The 26,017-nt window shown below is 40.0% G+C and overlaps 1 protein-coding gene across 1 annotated transcript; it reads left to right on the forward strand.

The window, feature by feature from the left end:
* Nucleotides 1–22,343: 22,343 nt before the first annotated feature.
* LOC308100651 (uncharacterized protein) lies at nt 22,344–24,508 on the forward strand (the record flags this gene model as incomplete). The annotated part of the gene is made up of 3 exons (XM_080449717.1): nt 22,344–22,486; nt 22,958–23,356; nt 23,826–24,508. 2 exons carry the CDS (start codon nt 22,344–22,346, stop codon nt 23,337–23,339), a joined length of 525 nt encoding a protein of 174 aa, XP_080305843.1. The 3' UTR covers nt 23,340–23,356; nt 23,826–24,508.
* Nucleotides 24,509–26,017: the final 1,509 nt, after the last annotated feature.

A 26,017-nucleotide genomic window follows, 5' to 3' on the forward strand; every position in this document is an offset into this window, starting at 1 on the left:
GCGGTCCTCAGCCTCTCGCGCTGTACCGCCACGGTGGCCCCCAGTCTGTGCACCGTCTCTCTGAGCTCCCTCAGTTCCGTCCAGATGTCGGGTGGTGAGGGGGTACCCGGTTTGACCTTGCTCTCGCTCGCCTCGACCTGTCCGCTCTCTCCTTGAGCCCCGGCAGCCCCAGACAGACAGAACAGTGAAACAAGCAAAGCCTCACAACCCTTCATCCTGCAAACTGAGTCACCAAAGATATCGAGCAGCCGCCTTTTATACTCCTACTACTCCTACTACCTCATACACGAATATTGAGACACTTAATTGTGTCCAGTGGAAAGTTAGTGTACTGTACATGCCAGAAACATAATAAAGTCAAGGATCATCTGAGAGCTCCAACATGTACGAGATATGAGCTGGGAACGTTGAATGTCCTGGCTTTGAAAAGAGTGGGTGTGAATAAAAAAAACTTTAGTAGGACTGTTTTTATGGTGTGCATGTGCCTCACTGAGTTAAAAAGTGTGACTTGAGAGATGTTCAGATAAAGGAACCGATCACTTTAAAATAGATAGATATTTCTGCGATGGACACATTTTCTCTGTCTAAAGATGTGACATTATCTTATAGGCTTGTTTGTCCAGTACATACTGATTCATTGCCATCTGCGTACGCACACAGATTATCGTCTCTGTTGGGTGGAAACCTCATTATGTCCAAAACTGTTACTTTTCAGGAGTCAAACCAAAAAATTGCAAAAGTAGCAGATCTACAAGCTCAAAACGTCTTCCAACGCGAGCTTGTCGATCTGCTACTTCTGCAATGTTTTTGTTTGAATCCTGAAAAGCTTGTAGATCTGCTATTTTTTATGCTTTTGTGTGACGCTGTATGATCAAGTAGGCATTCATTTACGGGGGGGGGGGGGGGACTGAGATAAGAGGTTTCTGCCCGACTACAACGATATGTTGTGACACCATGGTCAGCGCTTCACTGCTTTATCAGATGTCCAATGATACCACATGCAACTGTTGAAGAACACCTTATCTACAGTATAAACATCATGACATCATGTTTTACTTACTCACACCATACTCCTTTCTAAACGTATTTTTGGTACAGTAGGCACGTGTTTCTCTAACTAGCTAGGGGCTGTAATGCAGTCATATCAGTCCAACCTGTGATAGAGAATATATTATCATGTCACTTTAACATAATAACTAACTCCCACATGCAGCGTCATTGTGAAGCAGAGAACATTGCTTATCACAGTGCTTCTCAAACTTTTCCATGTCAATGAAAAAAATACAATTTAGTCTACTTTAACTGCAGGAAATTGATTTATTAAAGGAAATACAGCAAAATACAGCAAAATAGCAATCAAATCGGGTAACAGAGATTATTAAAATTATATTTATTTTAGTATGATAATATACAATCACTTTGATGATAAAAATGGAAACATCATGAAATTATACTTCCAAACATTAAAGTCCAAAAAATAATGCTAATAAATCCTCAAAATAATAATAAAAAAAAGGTTTCTTTGTTTACACATAATCTTTTCTATATGTTGGATTCATGTTAATATGTATTTTCAGACATTTGACCACTTAAACCATCAATACTTAGTAAACTTGACCTTTGGCTCTGTACTTGGTCTGCGATTTTTCCCTATCCCCCTGTAGTAACTCTGAGACCTAGGGGTCTCAGACCCTCTGTTGAAGACCCAATTAATTAATTGTCTGGTTGATTCAACTTCTTCATTGTTGGTTTCTGCCTGTTATACTCTATCTCAGTGATTCTTGAACTGGGGGTCGTGACCCCAGGGGGGTCCACAAATTATTTTGGGGGGTCCCCAGATGATTAGCTTAATGTGCAACATTGTTTTCTCATTCAACAGTAAACAAACATACAGTATACATGTATACAGGGTATCTGCACATTTCTATAGTTACTGTACAATTGAAGGACCTTTTTAATATCTCTAAAATGGCCAAAGAGGCGTTATGAGCTTGTAGATCGGCTATTTTCACAATACTTATCTATGGAACCTACATCTAAATGTAATGCCTCAACTCCTACAATTCCAAATGCTTGTCAGGGTGGGGGATCCCCAGTTCAAATATGATTATTTTGGGCGGTCCCCAGTTCAAATATGATTATTTTGAGGTCCACAGTTCAAATGTCATTAATTTGGGGGTTCCCCAGTTCAAATATGATTATTTTGAGGTCCACAGTTCAAATGTCATTAATTTGGGGGTTCCCCAGTTCAAATATGATTATTTTGGGGGGTCCCGGCCTGAAAGGTTTGGGAATAACTGCTCTGTCTGACCAACGTCAGACAGACGTGCTCCTGTACACAGTCTCAAAGTACTTAAAGATTCTTTTTTAATATATTAAAATAATAATAATTCATTTTAGCCAAAATCATCATACACAAATAAAATCAGTTCACATTAATATCACACTTCAGCATAATCAATAATTAATTCTATAACATACCCTCATACTCATATTAATCAGATTACAGATCTGATTACATTAGTATCCACTTCTTCAAGTCTATATTTTTGTTAACTCTCTGTACTTTCAACACATTCCAGATTAACTTCCTCTTTTCATCTTCATCGTGTTGACCAGTACATCTCCTGTGTCCTCGTAAATCACATTCGAGGCCATGACTTGATGCCTAATCTGTAACTTTCCAACCCCCATACGCCCTTCCCTTTTTCTTTATTTGTCCAGACACCTGTTCTGTTCTCTAATCTCTTTCTTTCCGTGTTATTTCACCAACTGTTCCTGTCTCACACCCTGGCCTAATTTAGCAATATAATCTTGATTACAAAGTCTCTCACACAACCTATTCTAGTGGTTCTCAAAGTGGGGTCCTTTGGGTTCCAGGGGGTCCCCAGCTAAATGAGTTAATATAATATCACTTTAAACCTACGTTACAAGCTCAGAACGCGTCGCATCAGCTCTTTTCAAAACATCTTTGGAATATTTTTTAAAAACGTTGTAACAACCTCACAACCTAACAATCTCGTACGCACAAAACGGGGGTCCGTGGCAAAATACATATTCATTTGGGTGTCCTCCTTGACATGAAAAGGCTTGAGAACCACTGATCTATTCAGCATTAAAAGTTTGAATGTCTCTCATCAGCACAGCTGTGTACTGTAATCTTTCCTTATTCATCCTTCTCTTCCTCCTTAATGTTTAGGTCCACCTTTTCTTCCTTCACGTTCGGGTCGTATCTCCTTCTTCCTTTGCTGATGGTGTGGCTGACCCCCAAGTCTCACCTGGTGGAAGAAGCACTCAGATATTTTACTTAAGTAAAAGGCCTGTGTTCAAAATGTTACTTGTGTAAAAGTACAAAAGTATTGGCATTATAATATACATAAAGTTCTTAAAGTAAAAGTACAAAATGTTTGAAAAAAGCAGAACTACAAGCTCTCAACGCGTTGCAATGTGATTATGTGACGCGTTGTGAGCTTGTAGATCAGCTATTTTCAAATAGCCTAGGTATAAAATAGGGCTAAAGTGGTTAATGTATGTGTAAGTGTTTAAAGATATAATCATTTATATCTGCAAAGTAACTAGTAATTAAAGTGTTCAAATAATTCTAGTGGAGTAAAAGTACAATATTTGCCTTTGAGATGTAGTGGAGTAGATGTAAACGTATAGAAAATTTGGAAATACTCCAGTAAAGTAAAAGTACCTCAAAATTGTACTTACGTAAGTGCAGTACTTGAGTAAATGTACTTAGTTACTTTACACCACTGGCTATCATGTCAATGTGTGCATCCTCAAAAGAGCTGGATGCACTCTCTCACCGACCTTTTACAGCTCTACCAAAAAGTGGTGTCTCCCCGGTATCCAAAGTGACAAAAATACATTATCAACTAATCACTTGTCTTAAAGCCTCAACTTTTTTAAATGTGGCCTAATTTATGCAATTGTATTTTGTCTCCCTGCCTTTTGAGAGCAGGGATTATAAAAATATATCATCTGTATTTGCGCAGGAAACCGGGTTCAAATCCCAGGTAGAAGTGAAAAGTTACATAGTGCTGCTTATTTTAAAGAAGAGAGTGTGAAGAGAGGAGCTCTATAACATCAGCTCGTGTTGTCGTGTGTTGAGTTGAGGTGCTGGCTACGGGCTCTGTCTCTGTGTTTTCATCACCTTTCACTGCTGGTGATGTCGACGATGACCCTGCAGCCTCCTCTGGTCTTTGAAGTAGCCCCTCCTCCTGTCCCTCCGCCTCCGTGATGCTCTCTACCTCGCCCTCCACTTGCAGTCTCAGCAGTCTGCAGTGTGCTCTCCATCTCGACCTCAGCTTCAGTCTCTGCAGCTCCTCCACTTTCAGCCTCCGCAGTTCCCTCTGCAGTTCCCTCTCCACCACGTCCTCCGACTGATAAGGCAAGGCATTTTTAGTTGTACAGCACATTTCAACAACAAGGCAATTCAATGTGCTTTACACAGAACACCGAGCAAAGGAAACACAATTATACAATACATATAACAGATACGAGATAAGAGAAACAAAATAAAATAAAAGTACCTCAATCAAAGGCAGCGGAAAACAGAAAGGTCTTTAGTTGTGCTTTAAAATAAATAAGAGTGGCAGCAGACCTGCAGTTTTCTGGGAGTTTGTTCCAGATATGTGGTGCATAAAAACTAAATGCTGCTTCCCCACGTTTATTTGTGGTTGTAGGAACAGAAAGCAGACCTTTCCCAGATGACCTGAGAGGTCTGGATGGTTCATGATATCGTACAAGATCATAAATGTATTTTGGCCCTAAACCACTCAAAGCTTTATAGACCAACAGCAGTATTTTGATCAAATCAATTCTTTGACACACAGGGAGCCAGTGTAAGGATTTAAGAACTGGAGTGATATGCTCCACTTTCTTGTTATTAGTAAGGACTCGAGCAGCAGCGTTCTGAATCAACTACAGTCGTGTGATTGCTTTTTTTAGGGAGACCTGTAAAGACAACGTTATAAGAGACACACCTTAAAGGAGAATTTTGGACTAAAGTTTTCTTACCTTTTCTATGACGTTATGATATCTTAGGATGAATGGTACAGTAGAACATTTTCATAACTCCACCCCTGAGCCGCCACAGCTTAAAAGGTGCGCGGATAGGCCTTAGGTTAGATCACATATTTTAATATCTTTTTTTTTAATTTTTTTTGGTGAGATCTGACGTTCATAGTGACAGAACACTATGCAACCAAAAAAAAAAAAAAAAAAAAAACAGAAGTCTCGCTAGACAAGATTGAAATCTCGAGATTTCAATCTCGTCTAGCGAGACTTCTGTTTTTTTTTTTTTTTTAATTTTTTTTGGGACAGTGTTCTGTCACTATGAACGTCAGATCTCACCAAAAAATTAAATAAAAAAAGCTATTAAAATATGTGATCTAACCTAAGGCCTATCCGCGCACCTTTTAAGCTGTGGCGGCTCAGGGGTGGAGTTATGAAATTTTTCTACTGTACCATTCATCCTAAGATATCATAACGTCATAGAAAAGGTAAGAAAACTTTAGTCCAAAATTCCCCTTTAAGGTCCCGTGTCCACATGGGCTTTTTCTCTCGGCTGTATTAACTGTTTTGGCTGGGGACCTCCTGGAACCCCCCCAAGGACCCCTGGCCTGGGATCCTTGGACCCCACTTTGAGAACCACTGCTATATACAAAGAGCCTCTGTCATACAAACTGTTCAACCTGTATGGTTATTTAGATTAGATGTCAAACACTACCACATCATACCATACCCCTCAATCCATCAATGAATTTGTTATTTTATATATATTATTATCATATTATACCGAGTAGATAACACTTAGAGGTTCTGTATTGGTTATTCAGCTTAGTTTAGCCACCACTAATGGTTCTATATATAGCACTATTTGACAAAGCACCTATTAAGATGTTCACCTCTATGACTATGAGCCAGATAACCATGTTTAGTGCTATTTAGTTGCATTTTGTTTAGTGTGCAGTGACTACAACCCTAATCTGATTTAGAATATGATTGAATGATGTGACTCACACAGAGGGCAACTTCAGTCTCTCTATCGCTCTGTCTGTCTCTCTCTCTCGTGTGTGTGTGTGTGTGTGTGTGTGTGTGTGTGTGTGTGTGTGTGTGTGTGTGTGTGTGTGTGTGTGTGTGTGTGTGTGTGTGTGTGTGTGTGTGTGTGTGTGTGTGTGTGTGTGTGTGTGTGTGATTGATTGATTGATGTAGTTTATTTAGAAAGACATGAGAATAGTACATGACAGTACATAACAGTACATGGAAGTACAAATTCACAATACAAGGTCTACTAAACTGGAAACCCTCATTAAGCACTAAGCTTGTTTAAGATGAGAACCCCATGCACACAAATCATGATGAAATATAGGAGGCAGGCAGATATACACACTACTATACAGAATGTCATACAATCAGCTTTCAGGTTACTGGTATGACGAGAGAAAAAAATATATCTACCTTACAATTCGCAAACTGGCTGAAAGGGGAAAATCAGTCACCGTCTGTCACCGGTGTTAAACTGCGCATGCGTATGCACCGCTGTTGCCAGATCGTGCGCGAGCAACAAGCAACCAGCTTCATGAAAAAACACAAAGCTGCGCACTGCGCATGCGTCGCCGCACTTTCTCTAACCAATTCACACCCACTTCACGCTTACAAAACCTGGACATGGCAACGTCGCTCATCGTTCTGTGATTGACAGCAAAAGTTGGCCAATCAGGTGGCGAGTTCGCAGCCTGAAAAAATACGAATGGCAGCCATTGTTGGTTGTCCGAGTGCCTTCACTTCTTATTTTCGCTTATTAAACGCTCTCAAACTACTGCTTTGAGGCACGGAATTCACTTATAACATATCGTTTGGATAGAATTTAGTTGCTTCACTTCATATGTGTGGTCAATTAATCATGACAGAGCCTATTTAAAAATAAAAATTCAGAGAACCGTCAGGGGCGAACAGTCACACGCATGTATCCGAATAAGTCAACCTATTTTGCCAATAGCCATCTCAAAAGTCCCGTTGCGTCATGGCTGTCCCCCCCGCCCCACCCCCACCACCCCCCCCCCCCCCCACACACACACACACACACACACACACACACACACACACACAGGGAGAGAGAGGGAGGGTGGGAGAGAGAGAATAGTCAGCTAAACAGCGCGACATAATTTTCGCTGACGCAGAGACAGAGAGACAGAGAGGGAGAGAGAGAGAGAGGAAGAGAGGGAGGGAGGGAAAGACAAAATAAGCAAGCCCTCGCTTATTTTCCCGCGGACGTAATTTATTTGTCATTGTGGTGAATGTTTGCCGCTGATGTTTGTTGTGTGAAGCTTAATGTCAGAGTGTTTGTGTTGGAGCGCCTCAGTGCAGCTGCTGAGTTCATGTGCAACATCTTGCATGCTGGCTGTGGGTGGCTTCACAGTTTTCCTTCGCCGTGTCTGTAGGTCATGGCCTGTCTCCAGGGACCCCCAAGGGGGGGGGGGGGGGGGGGGGGCAGAACTTCTAGTATATATACAAAAGAGGAAAATGAAGGAGGGGGGGGGGGGTAGGGGGGGGTAGGTTAAGACTTAGACAGGGGCCATTTTCGAATTGCAGCCTCCTGAAGGTGTATCTTTAGGGCAGTTTTGAAAGTGAGTAGGGTTTTACACTCCTTTACTCCTTTTGGTAGGGCATTCCACATTTTTGTTGAATAGCATGAGAACGAGTTCATACCCTTAGTTGAGCCAAATCTGGGTTGAACATGATCCGTGGAGCTGCCTCTGGTGTTATGATCATGGACTGCATTAACATTTTGGAAGTATTTTGACAAATACAGGGGGATCCCAATGTTGTGGTGTATCTTGAAGACCAGGCCCATAGCAAGTTGCTGTACTCTGTCCTCAACCCTAAGCCATCCAATCCTAGCAAAATGAGCAGGGGTTAGATGGGTTCTGTGATTGAGGCCAAGAAGTAGCCTTACAAGTTTGTTTTGGGATGTTTGGAGCCTTGTTTTTAAGGCCTTGGAGGTGTTGTGATACCATGAAGTGCATGCATAATCATAATGACCTTGAATGAGGGCCCCTGCAAGAATCTTCAGAGTATTCTTACTGACTAGGCGATCAATCCTCCACAAATAGCGTGTTGTTTGGTTGACATTTTTGTGTGTTTTGTGTGTGTGTGTGTGTGTGTGTGTGTGTGTGTGTGTGTGTGTGTGTGTGTGTGTGTGTGTGTGTGTGTGTGTGTGTGTGTGTGTGTGTGTGTGTGTGTGTGTGTGTGTGTGTGTGTGCTCACAATGAGCTTGTAGATCGGCTATTTTCAAAAAAATACCTCTTACTTATGTACAGTACTTGAGTAAATGCACTTAGTTACTTTCTACCTGATAGAGCAGATCTAGCATGCATGATGATGCATGTGGAATCTATTTGGATGAGAAACAGGTACACCAAGACACCGTAGATCCTCAGCAAACAGAACGTTTGTATCCAATATCACTTTCCCATGTGATCAAACACAAGAAAACGGCTGATTAGAGATCTATTTATTATTGATTTCAACCTACATACTTGTGTTTTGTGCTCTGGAGGCCTATTGCACAGAGATGAATGGTGTCAATCAATGCACTGGTGTGTCCTGGCCTCACCTCACCAATAATGTTTTCATCTGTCATTGTGCATTTGCCACAAATTATGTTTTCAGATATACAGTACACTAGTATATAAATTCCAAACTCACGTGTGCCATGATGTGTCGCTGTGAAATCACTCTAGTCGGAGAAGTGCTGACTGCTTGTTGTCTCCCTTCAAAGTATTAATGGTGAATGAGACTCGTGGGGGAAAGACAAAGGTGTATTGTGGCCTAATCTACGTGTCAATGCGTGGTTTCAGACCACCAATGTGTGGGCGTCACTTATGGCCGACCGAAGCCCCACAGCTTGGCCTTCAACAAGATACATTGTGATATTAAGTTATATTAGTTGCCATGGCACTTGATGTCACAATTGGACCACATCAGAAACGTGGAGCTTTAATCCAGTGGTTCTCCACCTGTGGGTCGGGACCCCCATTGGCTTGATTGCTGTGAAACTGTGCACACACACTCCCTGGATGCCAGAACAGAACCTCTGCCCCAAATTTTTCACATGGGCCTGTTATAGCACCACCAGGAGGCTGACTTTTGCTACAAAAAATGACAGTACTCCTACAGATTTTGTCCAAACATCACGCAAAGTGTTACAGAGTATTTCTATAGTCATTAAGCAAAACTAGTCTTTCAGATTTTTCATATTGATTGGCTAAGATTGGCTTCAAGTCAGCAGGAGTGCTCCGTTTTTAACAAAATGCCTCAAATCATGAACACAGCGTGCAATTTCTGTAAAATTTTGCACGCACATTCCCACTAGGCCGAGGAAGAATTGCCACTTGAAAATGTTCAAATCAACCTCATGGTGGCGCTATAAAAGGCTGATTCGCGTTTTTACCTATAACTGCATCGATCTGTAAAAAACTTTGTATGCGCACTCCCTAGAGTCCAAGGAAAAACCTTTAGCCCGAGTTTGGCCTTTTATAGCGCCGCCAGGAGGCCAACTTATGTAGAACTCATTTTGTTATATTACTCCTACAGATTTCATCCAAATTTTACGCAAATCGGTACGAATTATCTCTATAGTCATGTGATCAAGACGGATCTGTTAGATTTTTCATATTCCATCCTGATTGGCTAAGATTGACATCTAAAGTTTGCAGGAGTGGCACGTTTTGATCAAAATGGCGCAATTCATGAACGCAGTGTCCGATTGCGGTGAAACTTTGCATGCACATTCTCACTACGTTGAGGAACAAATGCCCTTTAACATCGCCCTATTATAGCGCCACCAGCAGGCCGATTCTTGCATGTTTTTAGGTTTTTTTTGCATGCCGATTCCTTGCATTACTCCAACATATTTTGTCCAAACATCACGAAAATCGGTACACATTATTTCTATAGTCAACTGATCAAGACGGATCTGTCCAATATTTCATATTCCATCCTGATTGGCGAATTCCGAACATTGCTGGCCCACAATAATCTACCTGACCTGGCGGAGACCTGTGCTCCGAGGAGCACTTTTTCTAGTCATTATTTGTATTTACTGTATATATATTATTATTATTTTACTTATTACTGTATTTATATATATATTATCATTGTTATTATTTCTTAATACTTTGTGAACTGTTTGCTCTGTGCTGTGCTTGTCTGAAGGGAGATATTATATTCGGTCTATAATATTGGTTCTATCGATTCGTGAGTTATCTGACTGAACTGTAGTTTGAGGCAGTTTGTTTACATTAGTCAGTCACTGTAATAATCCAAATCTACAAAGTAACTAGTATCTAATGTTTTCAAATAATTGTAGTGGAGTAAAAGTGCAATATTTATTACAAGAAATGATGACTTGTGCTATAGCTATTTATATATTGCCTGCCTGCCTGCCTGCCTGCCTGTCTGTCTGTCTGTCTGTTGAATTATGTATAATATGAACATTCAATTAAAACAGGCAAATATTCAGTGGAAATATCAGATCTAAGTTGCAACGCTGTTATCTGTTGCTAAGTGTTTATGTGAAGAGGGGGGGGGGGGCAAGTACAGACCCCTGGGGGACCCCGGTCAACTAAGTGCATAATAGGGTTTAAGTTGTTAAATCTGATAACAAATCATGTGTATAGCTACAATATTTTAACACACGCACGCACGCACGCGCGCACGCACGCACAAACACACACACACACACACACACACACACACACACACACACACACACACACACACACACACACACACATTCATGGCATTATCAAAGAATCCTGACAGTTGCTTTGAATGCGTGAATTGGTAAAATGGGTTGCCAGGTTGGTGGAACTACACTTCATTCAGCATTCTGACTGCAGTGATGGAAAAAGTACTCACATTTTTTACTTAAGTAAAAGTATCAATACTGCAGTGTTATAAACAAATAAAACTCTCAGGTACAAGTAAGTCCCTTATTCAAAATGTACTTGAGTAAAAGTAAAAAAGTATTGGCATCAAAATATATTTAAAGTATCAAAAGTAAAAGTAGTCATTATGCAGAATGTCCCATTTCACAAGATCAAAATGTATAAAAAATCATTTGAAAATAGCAGATCTACAAGCTTGCATTGCGTCGCATCACGACACATTGTGAGCTTGTAGATCGGCTATTTTCAAATGGCTGAAATATATATGAAGTGGTTTGTAATTATAATCAAAAATCTACAAAGTAACTAGTAACTCAAGTTTTCATATAATTGTAATGGAGTAAAAAGTACAATATTTGCCTCTGAGATGTAGTGGAGTAGAAGTAATACTGAAAATTGTGAATACTGTAGAAAGTTTAAAAAAAAATACCTCAAAATTGTACTTGAGTACAGTACTTGAGTACATGTACATGTACTTAGTTACTTTACACCACTGCCAACTACCAATCAAACAAGAGAACCAGTTCAGTTTGTATGAAAAGCCAGGATCCAATAAGGTGGTTTAAAGAGCTCATGCTCCTAATCATTGATGGCATTTTTTACACAACCTTTCATCACCTCAGAGCATTTAAAATATAATGGAATGTCCAGGAACACCTTGGGCTGGAATTCCAGTCATTGCTATTGGCGATCGTTTTTCAACTGAAACCCGTTGGTTGAGATAAAACTGTGACTTCACACCATCAACTGGTTCTGCTGCATTAGTAGCTTCCTCTGTGAAACATAGTGAACTCATTGAGATAAGATATAGAATCCACATTGAGACTGGAGACCGGACATCTGGACATCTGGACATCTGGAGTCCCAGCTTTGGGAAGGAGTGGTAATCTGAAATGCCCGAGACTTGGTTTTGATTGATTGAATACTTTATTATCAGTTTGCAAAATAAAACAGGACAGGAAAGTACAGTTCAATACAAGGTCTGCTATAGGATTTAAAACCTAATAAAGCCATTGGCTTGTTTCCATTGCGGTCCTTTGTACTCAATTCATAGAAACATTTAATGACAGACAGATATACACTATTATGCTAAACATCATATAAACAGTTTGAAAACAAAAACTAAAATATGTACAGTAAACAGTTCGAGGGGGGATAGGAGGGTTCACCAATGGGGGAAAAGTACTCACATTTCTTACTTAAGTAAAAGTATCAATACTGCAATGTAGAAATACTCTGTTACAAGTAAAAGTCCGGTTTTCAAAATTCACTTGAGTAAAAGTACAAAAGCATTGGCATCAAAATGTACTTAAAGTACCGAAAGTAAAAGTATTCATTATGCAGAATGTCACATTTCACAAGTTTTGAAATGATAAAAAATCTTTTGAAAATAGCAGATCCACAAGCTCACAATTCGTTCGCAACGCATTGTGAGCTAGTAGATCTGCTATTTTCAAATGGCCGAATTGTAGGGCTGAAGGGTATTGAATGTATATTTTGTAATAATGATCAAAATCTACAAAGTAACTAATAACTAAAGTTTTCAAATAATTGTAGTGGAGTAAAAGTACAATATTTGCCTCTGAAATGTAATGGAGTAGAAGTAAAAGTACTGAAAATTGGAAATACTCCAGTAAAGTAAAAAATACCTCAAGATTGTCTTAAAGTAAATGTACTTAGTTAATTTACACCACTGCTTCACTCCTCTTAGTTACTACGACACCCCGCCCCCAGGCTGTGTATGGGTCAACCTGCAGTGAGTCGCTTCTCTCAGCATACCTGGCAGCCTGCACAGCTCTTAGACAGAAGCTTCTAAACAACAGGTAAGGAATATATGGATTAAATGTGTTTCTTTGTCTTTTATCTGTCTTGTTCTTTATTGTCTTGTAAAGCACTTTGGTTCAACCTTTCTGATTGTTATGAATGTGTTTTATGAATAAGCAGAGCATCATAAAAAGGTTAATACAGGGTGTGTGTGTGTGTGTGTGTGTGTGTGTGTGTGTGTGTGTGTGTGTGTGTGTGTGTGTGTGTGTGTGTGTGTGCGTGTGCGTGTGTGTGTGTGTGTGGTTTCTGAAGAGGCTCTGTTGTTGAAATATAAACTTTTGAGGAACTTTAACAACATAAGGGTTATCTGAGGACCCCCTAGGGACCCACTCCTCTTGACCACTGGTGATGAGCACAGATCAGTGGTGTAAAGTAACTTATTTACTCAAGTACATAAGTACATTTACTCAAGTACTGTACTTAAGTACAATTCTGAGGTGTTTTTACTTTACTGGAGTATTTCCAATGTTCAGTACTTTTAGCTTGTGGGCTCCTGCCTTCCCCCTCCTTTGTAATTCTCTCCTGAACCAGACACCTGCTTCCACCAGAACGTATGCATGGAGCCCCTGCAGGCACCGATACCAGAAGTAAAAGTACTAGTTATGCAGAATGTCCCCTCTAGGCTGTTTGAAAATAGCAGATCTACAAGCTCACAACGCGTCACCATGCGACGCGTTGTGAGCTTGTAGATCTGCTATTTTCAAACAGCCAAGGTTTCCACAGGGCTGAAGGGCTTAACCCATTCAATCCAGGAACGCATCTGTGTCATTTTAGAGCTGTAACCATTATTTTATACTTTGGGCTATTCAAAAATATCAGATCTACAAGCTCATAGATCTACAAGCTCATAGATCTATGAGCTCCATATATGCTCCATATGACTTGTCCAAGTCAAGTTAGCTCTATTTACAGGGAGAGGTTGTTGCTATATATATCAGTGGTTCTCAAACTTTTTCATGTCAGGGACCCCCAACATCATATTTATTTGGCGGACCCCCATCTCAAAATATTTTGTTCCATGGACCCCCCAGAAGCACAGATTTGAGTTTAAAATGTTTGTTTTAAAACATATATATTCAAAAATGTGTATATGTGTTCAAGATGTTCAAGATGTTTCAAAAATAGCAGATCTACAAGTTTCACTTTCAAACATGTTTGGAGGTCATTTTAACGTCTACTCAGGCCACTGTGTTTCACCTCAGACACTTTTAAATTTCTTGATTCAGTATTTAGATATTTGATATTAATTTTATCAGACACTTCCCCTTCCTATACAAACCCATTATAACTTCAAACTCCATTTTAATCCTGAGAGATTCATTTAAAACACCGTCCTTGGTTCTGGTGACTGATATTGTCCTTCTAATACGTGAGTTTTTTTTCATTTTTTTTATTTATTTTTTTTATTTAGAAAATTTAGAAAATGTTTTTCATTTTCCCCATAAAATATAAAAAATAAATGAAAAAAGTAATTGAAACACGCCCCCTCACGTACAATGGGTTTGCATAGGTTTGATTAAATGAATATCAAGCCTGTCCTGGACAGGAGTCTCCAGATGTAAAAATGAATGATGAAATATCTAAATACTGAATCAAGCAACTTAAAAACTGTCTGGGTGTTCACAAAAGCCAGAGTAGACGTTAAAATTACCTCCAAACATGTTTGAAAGTGATATATCCCTTTAAATGTTCAATGTTGTGCTTGAATTATTAGAGACAACTTTCTCTCTGTAATTTTTATATATATATATATATATATATATATATATATATATATATAGTTGTTAAATTAGGGAACGCCCCCCATAGGAATTTCAGGAATGTGCTCAATAGCGCCCCTATAGAGAACAGAAGTCCTGACGTCACTCGTTCATCCCCAGGTTCGTAAAGTAATTTCTCTATGGAGAATAACATTGGGTCATCTTAGAATCGTCTCATATCAGAATTGTGATTCAAAAATAAACAAACTGTCTCGGCGATATTGTCAGGGAGGAGGTTCTGTATCGTTTATGATAGTCAGTCACTTATATTTGATACAGTCTGTTTCTGGCGAAAATTTCACTAATTCGGCGGAAGTAACGTTATCGTTTTCTCACCGTCAGTTGATGCTTCATATCCATAAGAGTAAAACCGCCAGGGTCATTTGTTTATTTTTGGAACACAGTTCTTATTTGACGCGATATTAAATACGTCTATGGGGATTCAGAATGGGGGTTGAAAACTGCGAACCAGGTAGAAAAACCTAGGATGTGTAAATTACGTCAGACTTCGGTGCTCTATTGGCAGTACTGGTATAATGTGCAGCACAGTAAGGTACTACTCTTGAGGATTAGCTATTTTCCTGAAAAAAAGAATATGGTACTGTAACAGTAACCTAAAATCAAGATTACTTGAGTAAAAGTTCTTATTCATTCTTATTCTTATTCGGGACCTCCCGGAAATTGTTTTTTCCAGGGTGGGACGTCTACTGTATGAACACAGTGAAGTACACAGTGAAGTACACAGTTAGTATAAATGTCACTTTTGTTTTGTTGTTGTCATCTGTCACCAGAACCACTAGAAGAAGCAGCCAGGAAGAATGGGGAACCCACTATCAGTCACAGGGAGGACACATCAAATGGTATGTTTATTTACACAAGAAACAAAATGAAGACCAGAATCCAGTGTGTTTAAATACATTGTAGACATTCACTGTAAGAACAAACTAATTAAAGACCAGAGTTCAGTGTTTAAATACATTGTAGACATTCACTGTAAGAACAAACTAGCTTAAGACCAGAGTTCAGTGTTTAAATGTATTGTAGACATTCACTGTAAGAACAAACTAATTAAAGACCAGAGTTCAGTGTTTAAATACATTGTAGACATTACTGTAAGAACAAACTAACTTAACTCATTGAGTGCCATTGACGTGTTTCACGTGTTTTACCGCAATGGTGCAACGTGCCAATGACGTGTTTGACGTGTTTTTGAAATAAAAATAAAAATAAGTCGTTCAGAACCCAAGATATCATCATTTGAAGATTTGCTGCTCCATTCACTTCTTGTTTAACTTATTACTGAAAAAGGCTGTATCTCGGCTCCTGAGCACTTTTTTTTTACTATGTATTTTTCAATGTTATTATGTTATTTTCAAAAGGCAGACAATTAATGTCAACAAGGTCCAATGACCTCGTTGACATTTGTGAAACCACACAGTGCAACCCTCAGTGATTAGCATCCATCAGGGGATCGATTATACTGGAGATAAATATTCTGAGACTACTTGAAAAAGGTATAAGAAAATTGAAAAATTGCTGGCACAGTTCGCAATTAGTTTTTTTATTTCGTTGGCACTGAATGACCAGAGTTCAGTGTTGAAATACATTGTAGACATTCACTGTAAGAACTAAGACATTAGTATTGTTTTTTAATTCAAAGAAACCAGTCCTTAATAGGATGCTCTATTGTATCTGGTGTTTTATATTTGCATTTGCACAGCCACGCCTCAGTTGTTGTTGTGTATATCCCATCTAATGCAAAGTTCTACATTCATATAGTAACAGTATTTAAACTATGAGGGGCTTGTCCACAGAGAACGCACTTTCCATATCATGACCATAGTGCTCACTCTCTCACACACACACACACACGCACACGCACACGCACGCACACACACACACACACACACACACACACACACACACACACACACACACACACACACACACACACACACACACACACACACACACACACATACACGCACACGCACACGCACACACACACACAGACACAGTGTGGATATCATGTCCACAGTGCTCACACACAGCACTGTTCCAACCTATCAATCATTTAGGTGGTCACCTGTCATAGGGGAAGGACCAGATAAGCATATCGTTGCTGTCGGCCAGAAACCAGCTATCAATTATCTTTTTATTAATCAGTGCTGATGACATTGTGATCTGTAGTGAGAGCGGTGAGCAGGTAGAGGAACATCTAGAGAGGTGGAGATACAGTGTGCTCTGGAAAGGAGAGGAATGAAGGTTAGCCAGACAGAATACATGTGTGTGTGAAAGAGAGGAACAGTGAGGTTACAGGGAGTAGAGGTAAAGAAGGATTTTAAGTACATTCCAGAGCAATGGAGAGTGTGGAAAAGAGGTGACGAAACGAAGCAGATTGGAACGGGTGGAAAGTGTCAGGTGTGATGTGTGATAAGAAAGTATGAAAGGAAAGGTGTACAAGACAGTGGTGAGACCAGCTATGTTGTATGGTTTAGAGACAGACAGCTATGTTGTATGGTTTAGAGACATACAGCTATGTTGTATGGTTTAGAGACATACAGCTATGTTGTATGGTTTAGAGACATACAGCTATGTTGTATGGTTTAGAGACAGACAGCTATGTTGTATGGTTTAGAGACAGACAGCTATGTTGTATGGTTTAGAGAAATACAGCTATGTTGTATGGTTTAGAGACATACAGCTATGTTGTATGGTTTAGAGACATACAGCTATGTTGTATGGTTTAGAGACATACAGCTACTGTATGTTGTATGGTTTAGAGACAAACTGCAATGTTGTATGGTTTAGAGACATACAGCTATGTTGTATGGTTTAGAGACAGACAGCTATGTTGTATGGTTTAGAGACAGACTGCTATGTTGTATGGTTTAGAGACAGACAGCTATGTTGTATGGTTTAGAGACAGACAGCTATGATAATGATAATGATAATGCATTTTATTTGTATAGCACCTTTCCAAACAAAGTTCCAAAGTGCTGCACAGAGCAAGATTAAAAACAACAGACAGCAAAGCAAAACATGAAATTAGAACATTACAGTATACAATCATATAAAAACAATTAGGAAAAACACTTAGTGTAGAGGTAGGTTTTCAGACGTGACTTAAACAGAAGCAGAAGAAGTTTTTGTTTTAGTAAAAATACTATACTATAATACAAAGATGCAACCAGTTACTTTATTTAAACACTAACATGCGTCACTTAAGAACATGCAGCCACACACACAGGCTGGCTCAGCACACATGCATGGCTGCACGCATGGCTGCACGCACGGCTGCACGCACGGCTGCCCGCGCACACACACACACACACACACACACACACACACACACACACACACACACACACACACACACACACACACACACACACACACACACACACACATTTTTAACATAGTTCCTCTACTTCATATAGCTTAATTAAATTAACTCATCAAAGGCACCACTCACTTCACACTGGGTGTGATTTTTTTCCTTTTTTTAATTGTGCATTATTGTGTATTATGTTGTGCTTTGTTATACATTTTTGATATTAGCACAAATAGCTTCACTGAAACAATGTAAACATGGACTTTCTTCATTCTCTGTGGACAAGGCCCCTAAGACTGCTTTCACTGACCTACATGTGCCTATATGTAGATAATTAATCCTAATATGTTTTAGAAACATTGCATGTATAATTGTACATTAATGTGTATTGACTAATGTACAGTATATAAAGCATGGTTAAGCTTGTGTTCAGTCTGTTCACAACCAATGAAGAGAATGAAGCTGAGATGTTATCATCCTCTGTTTGTACCAGGACTCAACCATTGAGCCACTTGAGAAACAAATCTTGAAAACTCTGGATAAGCTGGGAGACTTGGAGTTCAAGACGTTCAAGTTACATTTGCGGCACCCTGATGTCCTTGAAGGCCTGGCTCCAATCCCAAAGATACCCCTGATGAAGGAAGGCAAGAGAACCATCGCTCGTCGGATGGTGAAGCGCTACTCCAGTAACGCAGCTCAGAAGATCATGGTGAATGTTCTGAAGAACATCTACAGGAATGACCTAGCGGAGAGGTTTCCAGACATATCCCAAGGTAGGTGAAGAGAGGCTGCATACAATAGGTTTACAAGATAAACCATACTGAAACACTCCTATATTGTAATTGGATACGAGCAGCTGCAATTCATTCATATCCATCATTCATCCACACACACACACACACACACACACACACACACACACACACACACACACACACACACATATTTGAGCACCTGGTTGTCTTTCCTGCTGCAGATTAACTGTTAACAGTCAATACATTACTAAAACACAAACATAATCAATGTAATTTAATGTAATTACTGACAGGTAATAGAAGGTTTCTTATACAAGTCTGTTGTCTTTTCTGACACAATAGTTGTAACATCAGACCAGCATGAAGCTACAGACGCTGACCCACCAACAACTTCTACAACGAGAGGAGTCTCTACAACTGAAGGTGAATAAATATGTTCAATAAACTGATTCAACTGTCTGGTCTGTTTACCTGTAGTCTGTAGAAACACACAGCCAGTGTTGGGCACGTTACTTAGTAATATATTACCATAATATTATTACTTTACCCAGTAACAAGTAGTGTAACATATTATAGCAGCCAAAACAGTAATATTATTACACATTACTGATCCAAGTAACGCTGCATTACTCGTTACAGGCTGATCTGAAAAATGTGGCATCCAGGGAGTGTGTGTGCGCAGTTTCACAGCGACCGGGTCAACGGTGGCGGAGATTAGCTGGTCGCAGACAGAAGGACGGACACACACACGGACGGACGGACACACGGACGGATGGACACACGGACGGATGGACACACGGACGGACGGACAGGGGGCAAAACATACTCTCTCGCCATGCCTTTCGGTCTGGCGGAGACAATAATCTCCCGTTTTAGTGACCTAAATACTTTGCATATGGATAAGAGACCCAAACATAGAGGAATGTCCATGTTGGTGTGGACAGGGCCTAAAGGGTTTTTTACTCTAAGGGCGGCTTCACACTATGGTCCCGGGTGCGCACCCCGGACCACATGGCAGATGTTGTGGTAGTGTGAACGTAGCGAACCGTTCCCCGTAACGCATCACCGTACCGTACCCGAAACCACGTTGGGAGGTAGTATCGGGTCCGATTGCTGCGGAGTCGGGAACGGAACGCGGCAGTGTGAATCCATCCGCACCAAGAGAAGGAAGTGGACTGCTAATCATATATCATTTATATATTTTTTATAATGACGCATTATTTTAGCTGGGTTATATTTTCTCATAGTTCTACTTGAATGTTGACAAGAAATAATAATCCCGCTAGTGTTTGAGTAGCGCGAGCCGTGAAAAATAATAAACAAAAAACACATGTGTGGCGAACGTATTTATAAGGATAAATACACCAAGGATTAGTCCGTGACGTCTACTGCGCCAATATCATATTAACAGACGACGTTACATTTCGAGGTTTCAAAGACCAGTGCACACACTGTTTTGGTTGTGTATTGTTGATCTGTTGTTATTATAACTCAAGACAACGTCAGGAACACAGTCAAACTTTATTATTCACTCTAGAGTGACTTTTCTTCTGTGAATGACATTCTGTCTCCCAAAGCCAAAAGGTTTGATTCAAACGGACCCAGTGTGAATCCGCCCTTAATGGAGACATTAAGACATAGGCCTAATAACATTATACTATCCAATCCCATTCAGATTGCTTTCATTGCAGTCATTTAACAATAATATTAACAATTGATGGGTCTCATTTTGTACCATTTTATGATGGATCTCAAGTGTACAATTTTCCATTTGTATGTGTCAATGCGGTTAAAATTGCCTGTGCCTCTAGGAGCCATATTGTTTTAGTTTCTGCCTATTTGTTATGATTTTGCTAGTCCTTGTAGCAGCCATGAGATCTGAACTGTGTGCTGCAGAACTACCATACCACCAATCTGTGTCAGACCGTTGAACATCCCCTTACCCTCATTGTCTGCCACACAGATTTGTTGTTATAAACACTGTGCATAAATGTCACCACAACCCTGGTTGCCCAGGAAACTAAAGAAGTCAAGCCACAGCTTACGCCTGACGTGATGACGGCAGGTGTAACCCCACGTTATGTGTATACTCTGTATCTCTGTTTTTACGTCAGAAGAATATATCTGGAACCTCGCACTGAGCATTTCCAAGAATTCCAACCCTTGTGAGATCTCTTCTCTGGAATAAACCCACATATTAATTTTAATAAGAAGTTTCCTCCGTTTATTTATGTAATTAATTCACATCTGACCGATAGATATGGACCGGTTTACTAGGGCAAAATAAACCGAACAACGATAATAACATCTGTGTTTACTACAATACTAAGGAAATAACAACGAACATGTCAAATCATGCTGGTTTGAGTCATCAGGTTTGCCCAAGCTGTGGAACCATGCCAGTTTGAATGCATACTGTCGTTAAAGCAAAAGGGGGACTTACCAAATAGTACTGTAAGTATTCCAAAATTCATGTAAATCTTTCAAAGATTCAACCTTTTCACTCAAATTGCTAAGCTGATGTATGTGAAAAAAAATTATTACATTGGAAACAAAAGTATCTTGGCTAGCAGTCTCGTGCACATCCATACTCCTAAAAAAATATATACTAAAGCTGCACTATGTAACTTTCCTGTTCCAGTGGCGTAGCCAGAACGCTTGCATAGGCTGGGCCTAGGCAGGAGCGGGTGGGCACGCATGCACACGCGTGCATGTGCGCCCAGACCATCGTTTTTTTTCCCTGTTTTTTTTTGGGGTTTGTTACGGATTTCGGATACCTATATATACACTGTTATCAAAATGGCTGAATATGATATAAAAAAGAAAAAAAAGAAAAAGAAAATTATATGTATTTTTTTTTTTTGTTGGGGGGTGGGCACAAAAACGAAATGGGTGGGCCCAGGCCTACCTATGCCCACCCGTGGCGACACCCCTGTCCTGTTCTACCCCGGATTTGAACCCGGGTCTCCTGCCAATTACCGTTCCCCGTAACGCATCATCGTACCGTACCCGAAACCACCTTGGGAGGTAGTCTCGGGTCCGATTGCTGCGGAGTCGGGAACGGAACGTTGCAGTGTGAATCCATCCGTACCAAGAGAAGGAAGTGGACTGCTAATCATATATCATTTATATATTTTTATACACATTATATAGACATTATTTTAGCTGGGTTATACCTTCTCATAGTTATACTTGAATGTTGACAAGAAATAATAATCCCGCTAGTGTTTGAGTAGCGCAAGCCGTGAAAAATAATAAACAAAAAACACATGTGTGGCGAACGTATTTATAAGGATAAATACATCAAGGATTAGTCCGTGACGTCACTGCTAAAATACCAAGGATGCGTCCGTGACGCCAATATCATATTAACAGACAACGTTACATTTCGAGGTTTCAAAGACCAGTGCACACACTGCTTTGGTTGTGTATTGTTGATCTGTTGTTATTATAACTCAAGACAACGTCAGGAACACAGTCAAACTATATTATTCACTCTAGAGTGACTTTTCTTCTGTGAATGACATTCTATCTCCCAAAGCCTCATAGTCCCCATGAGGCACATATTTACCATTACTGTTAAATGAAATGGTCTCGAGTCTTGGCCAGTGTGAATGCTGGCCAGCCAAGCGTACTCAGGAACGGTTTGATTCAAACGGACCCAGTCTGAAGCCGCCCTGAGGCTGACCGGAGATCAGTGGATGAACACATGGAGCTGCTGGGGGACAGAGTGTGGAGACACGGTCTGGTGCTGTTCACATGGGGGTACTGGCTGGGGGACAGACGTGTCGAGGAGTACATAGAGTCTGAGGGAGAACCTCTGAGGTGGCTCCTGGACAAATGTGGCTACAGGTCAGTGGCGGAAGAAGCACTCAGATCTTTTACCTAAGTAAAAGTACTGTAGGCAATCAACAACCACAATAAAAAAAATACTCTCTTAAGTAAAAGTCCTGTTTTCAAAATGTGACTATTTGCATTGGCAGTATTGGCATCAAAACATACGTACTGTACCAAATAAAACTACTCACATTTTTCATGTTCATCAAACTTCTGTTTTTTAAATAACAGATCTACAAACTCATTATCAGCTATTTTTGAAAAGTCAAAGTATAAAATAGAGCTTAAGTGGTTAAAGTATGTTTCGTAATTCTAATCTAAATCTGCAAAGTAACTAGTAAGTAAGTTTTCAAATAATTGCAGCAAAAAGTGCAATATTTGCCTCTGAAATGTAGTGGAGTAGAAGTATAAATTATAATATGTTTTACTTCCGTACAGTACTTGAGTAAATGTACTTACCGTAGTTACTTTACACCAACGCAACAGGTACCATGTCCTAGACTTCATCAAGTGGGACATTTCGGACGTGACGGAGCTGATGGAGAAAATAGAAGACATGGTGACGAGGAACAGAGGACACTTTGACTGTGGACCTTCAGGCTCAAGAGAAGACGAGACGGGTCCGTCAGAGACACAGGACACGTCAATGTGGGACATGAGGCAAGACAGACGACACTGTTCCAAAGGCTGGGAGGAAGGCAAACCTTTACCGCTGAACAATGGAACAGCCTGGAAGAAGAATGGCGCAGGAGAGAGAGGAGGAGTGGAGGACGAGAGAGGAGGTCATGATAGAGAGGATGTTGAAGTCTGCGTTGATGGAGCCAGAAGAGCCAACCCTGCCGGCTGTCAGGAGAAGGCGAAGCATTGACTTTCTTCCTCCAAGTAGTGAGTATCAATGTAATGCAGTGGTTCTTCTCACAGTGGGGTCCGTCCACCCCCCAGGGGACCTTGGGGGGGGTCTCAGGGGGTCCCCCCCTCGTAATATGTTTTACCAGTACACTTTAACCCTATTTTATGTTTTGGCTATTCAAAAATAGCTGATCTACAAGCTCGGCAATAAAAAATAAAATACTTTTTTTTTTTTTACATAAATCCCTGGAACAAAATACATGTCAACTTAGCACTGCTTTAGTAACAGACTTTTCTAATGTAACATTTCTGCATCACATGAATTCTGAAATCCTCTTTCAGTAATAGAGAATATAAACTGCAAATAATTTTCTTAATATTTACTTATCAACCAGTTGTATTATATTGCCTTTATAGTAGTAGTAGTAGTAGTAGTAGTAGTAGTAGTAGTAGTAGTATATTGTTTTATTCATGTAAATGTCTTGCTGTCTGTTTTATATTCCAGTGAGTGGTGGAACGCCATCTGAAACAGGAAGTTCCTACTGCAGGTCACCTGCCAAGGTTTCTGATTGGCTGCTGAAGGGACATCCTGGACGAAGTCTAGCTTCAGTCTCTTCAGGATTTGGCACCATGAGTGAAGCTTCCAACCAAACAGAGACTGACACAGCCACACACAGCCAGTCAACACGAGTTTAAAATCCAAAAGACATTTATTCTTTTTTTGTCAATAAAAGTCATTTATTGACAAATTGACAAACATGGATACATTCATTACCTCAGGGTTGGCCCTAAACTCCTAATCATATGCTTACCTATACCAAACAGAAAACAAAAAATACAGTTATCTGACCGAAGATAAACTAAAGAAAAACAGGGAACAGACTGATAAAAAGTAAGGCCCCGACATCATCCATTAAAGGATGTGAATGTGAACTGGCCTGAAAAAGCATCAGGAGACCACAAGGGGAGGTAGATTTTAATTCCCATCTAAAGGTGTCATTCACTGCCGCCGTTTTTCCTTTTTCTCCTTTGTACATATAGTTGTTTGTATTTGTTGAAGACATGTATTCATGTGTTTATATTCTATGCTATGTTGAATAATTGAATACATAGGGCCACAATGGATACAAGTCACACAGGATACAGGATAAATAAGTGAAATTGGAAGTGATGATGACAAAAAGAAACGAGCAGACAAAATTGTAATTGAAACATTATAAAATTGAAGCTGATAAATGGGTACTCTCTCCTGATTGGCTGAAATGTTGCTACCCACCTGACAATGTTTTTTCTGTTTATTAAAGAACTGGAGATATGCACAGACCTCTGTTACTGAACGAACCCCCTATAGCAATGATTACCATCACAGCCAGCCGAATGGCTGCCGTGTTAAGTGGTCAGATGCCGCGAACGCTTTCATGATCTTCAAGTGGGCCCTGATACAGAAAAGGCTTGAGAACCACTGACTTAAACCCTATATACTTCGTTGACCGGGGTCCCCCAGGGGCCAGGGCTCTGTCTTAGGTCGGCTACTTCCCCCCCCCCCCCTCAACACCAAAGCTCTTTGCCGAAAATAGACGATCTACAAGCTCACAACCAGTCACGACACATTGTGAGCTTGTGAGATCTACTATATTCACAAAATAATTGCATAATAGGGATGCTATAGGGTTCATGGTTCATTACATTGTACCTGTACCGTACGTTAAAGCGACACTGGCACTATGTATTTTAGTTTTCATGAATAAAATGTAATTTTGTCCAATCTGTACGGTAGTATGTTAATAAAATATAACTTATACAATTGGGGTGATTGTATTTTGTCTCCCTGCTCTTCTATTGAGACATTTAGATCGTGTCAAAGGTCATGTCTGCACCTAGACACAGGATCTGACACGAATTTTGACCTGATGGTCAAGATTCAATTTATCCCCTGCTTTAGAGGCTCTATTAGCTCAATGGGAATATTTTCAGCACTTGCACAGGAAACCATGGGTTCAAATCCGGGGTAGAAGATGAAAGTTACACTACATACTGTAGGCCTAGTGCAGCTTTAAGGTTCCTTCATAATTGTCAGAAATTCTCATAATAAATGTAGGCATAGTTCTGTTAGGGTTGGGTTTAGGCATAGCTTTACTGAGGTTAGGTTTAGGGTTAAAGTTAGGTTTAGGCATAGTTTTATAGAGGTTAAGGTTAGGATTAATGTTTTGGTTGGGCATATTTTACTAAAAGGTGCCCAGTCTTCCAAGGTCTACTGCCCACTCTGTATTGGTGCCCACTCTTCTCTAGTGCCCAGTCTTCCCAAGAAAATGCTGCCCAGATTTTCCTAGTACACCCTTTCAGTATTCTTTGTCACTGTGTATGCAAGGCAGTAGCCTATTTACGTCAGTAGGTGTCACTGTTGCAAAGGCTACTGCTTTACATGTACGGTATGACAAGGGATAAGGCATTTAAATGTGCATCAAGGCAAAGCTATTTTCTGCAGAAAACAATATAGCAGACACACTTTCATAGCAGCAATAGTAACAGCACCTAATGTTTTTGTACTGTGGCAGTAATAGGCACAGAAGTAGTCACCAAAACAAATGTGCAAACCACTTGTATCTATATACTATATCAACAAAACTAAAATGTCCCTGTATATTTATACTATAGCAGCAGTAGTAGTAACATCAACTTACACATTGTGCAATATTG

This window comes from Gymnoscopelus braueri (genome assembly GCF_963280865.1).
Source record: "Gymnoscopelus braueri genome assembly, chromosome: 14".
NCBI lineage: Eukaryota > Metazoa > Chordata > Actinopteri > Myctophiformes > Myctophidae > Gymnoscopelus > Gymnoscopelus braueri.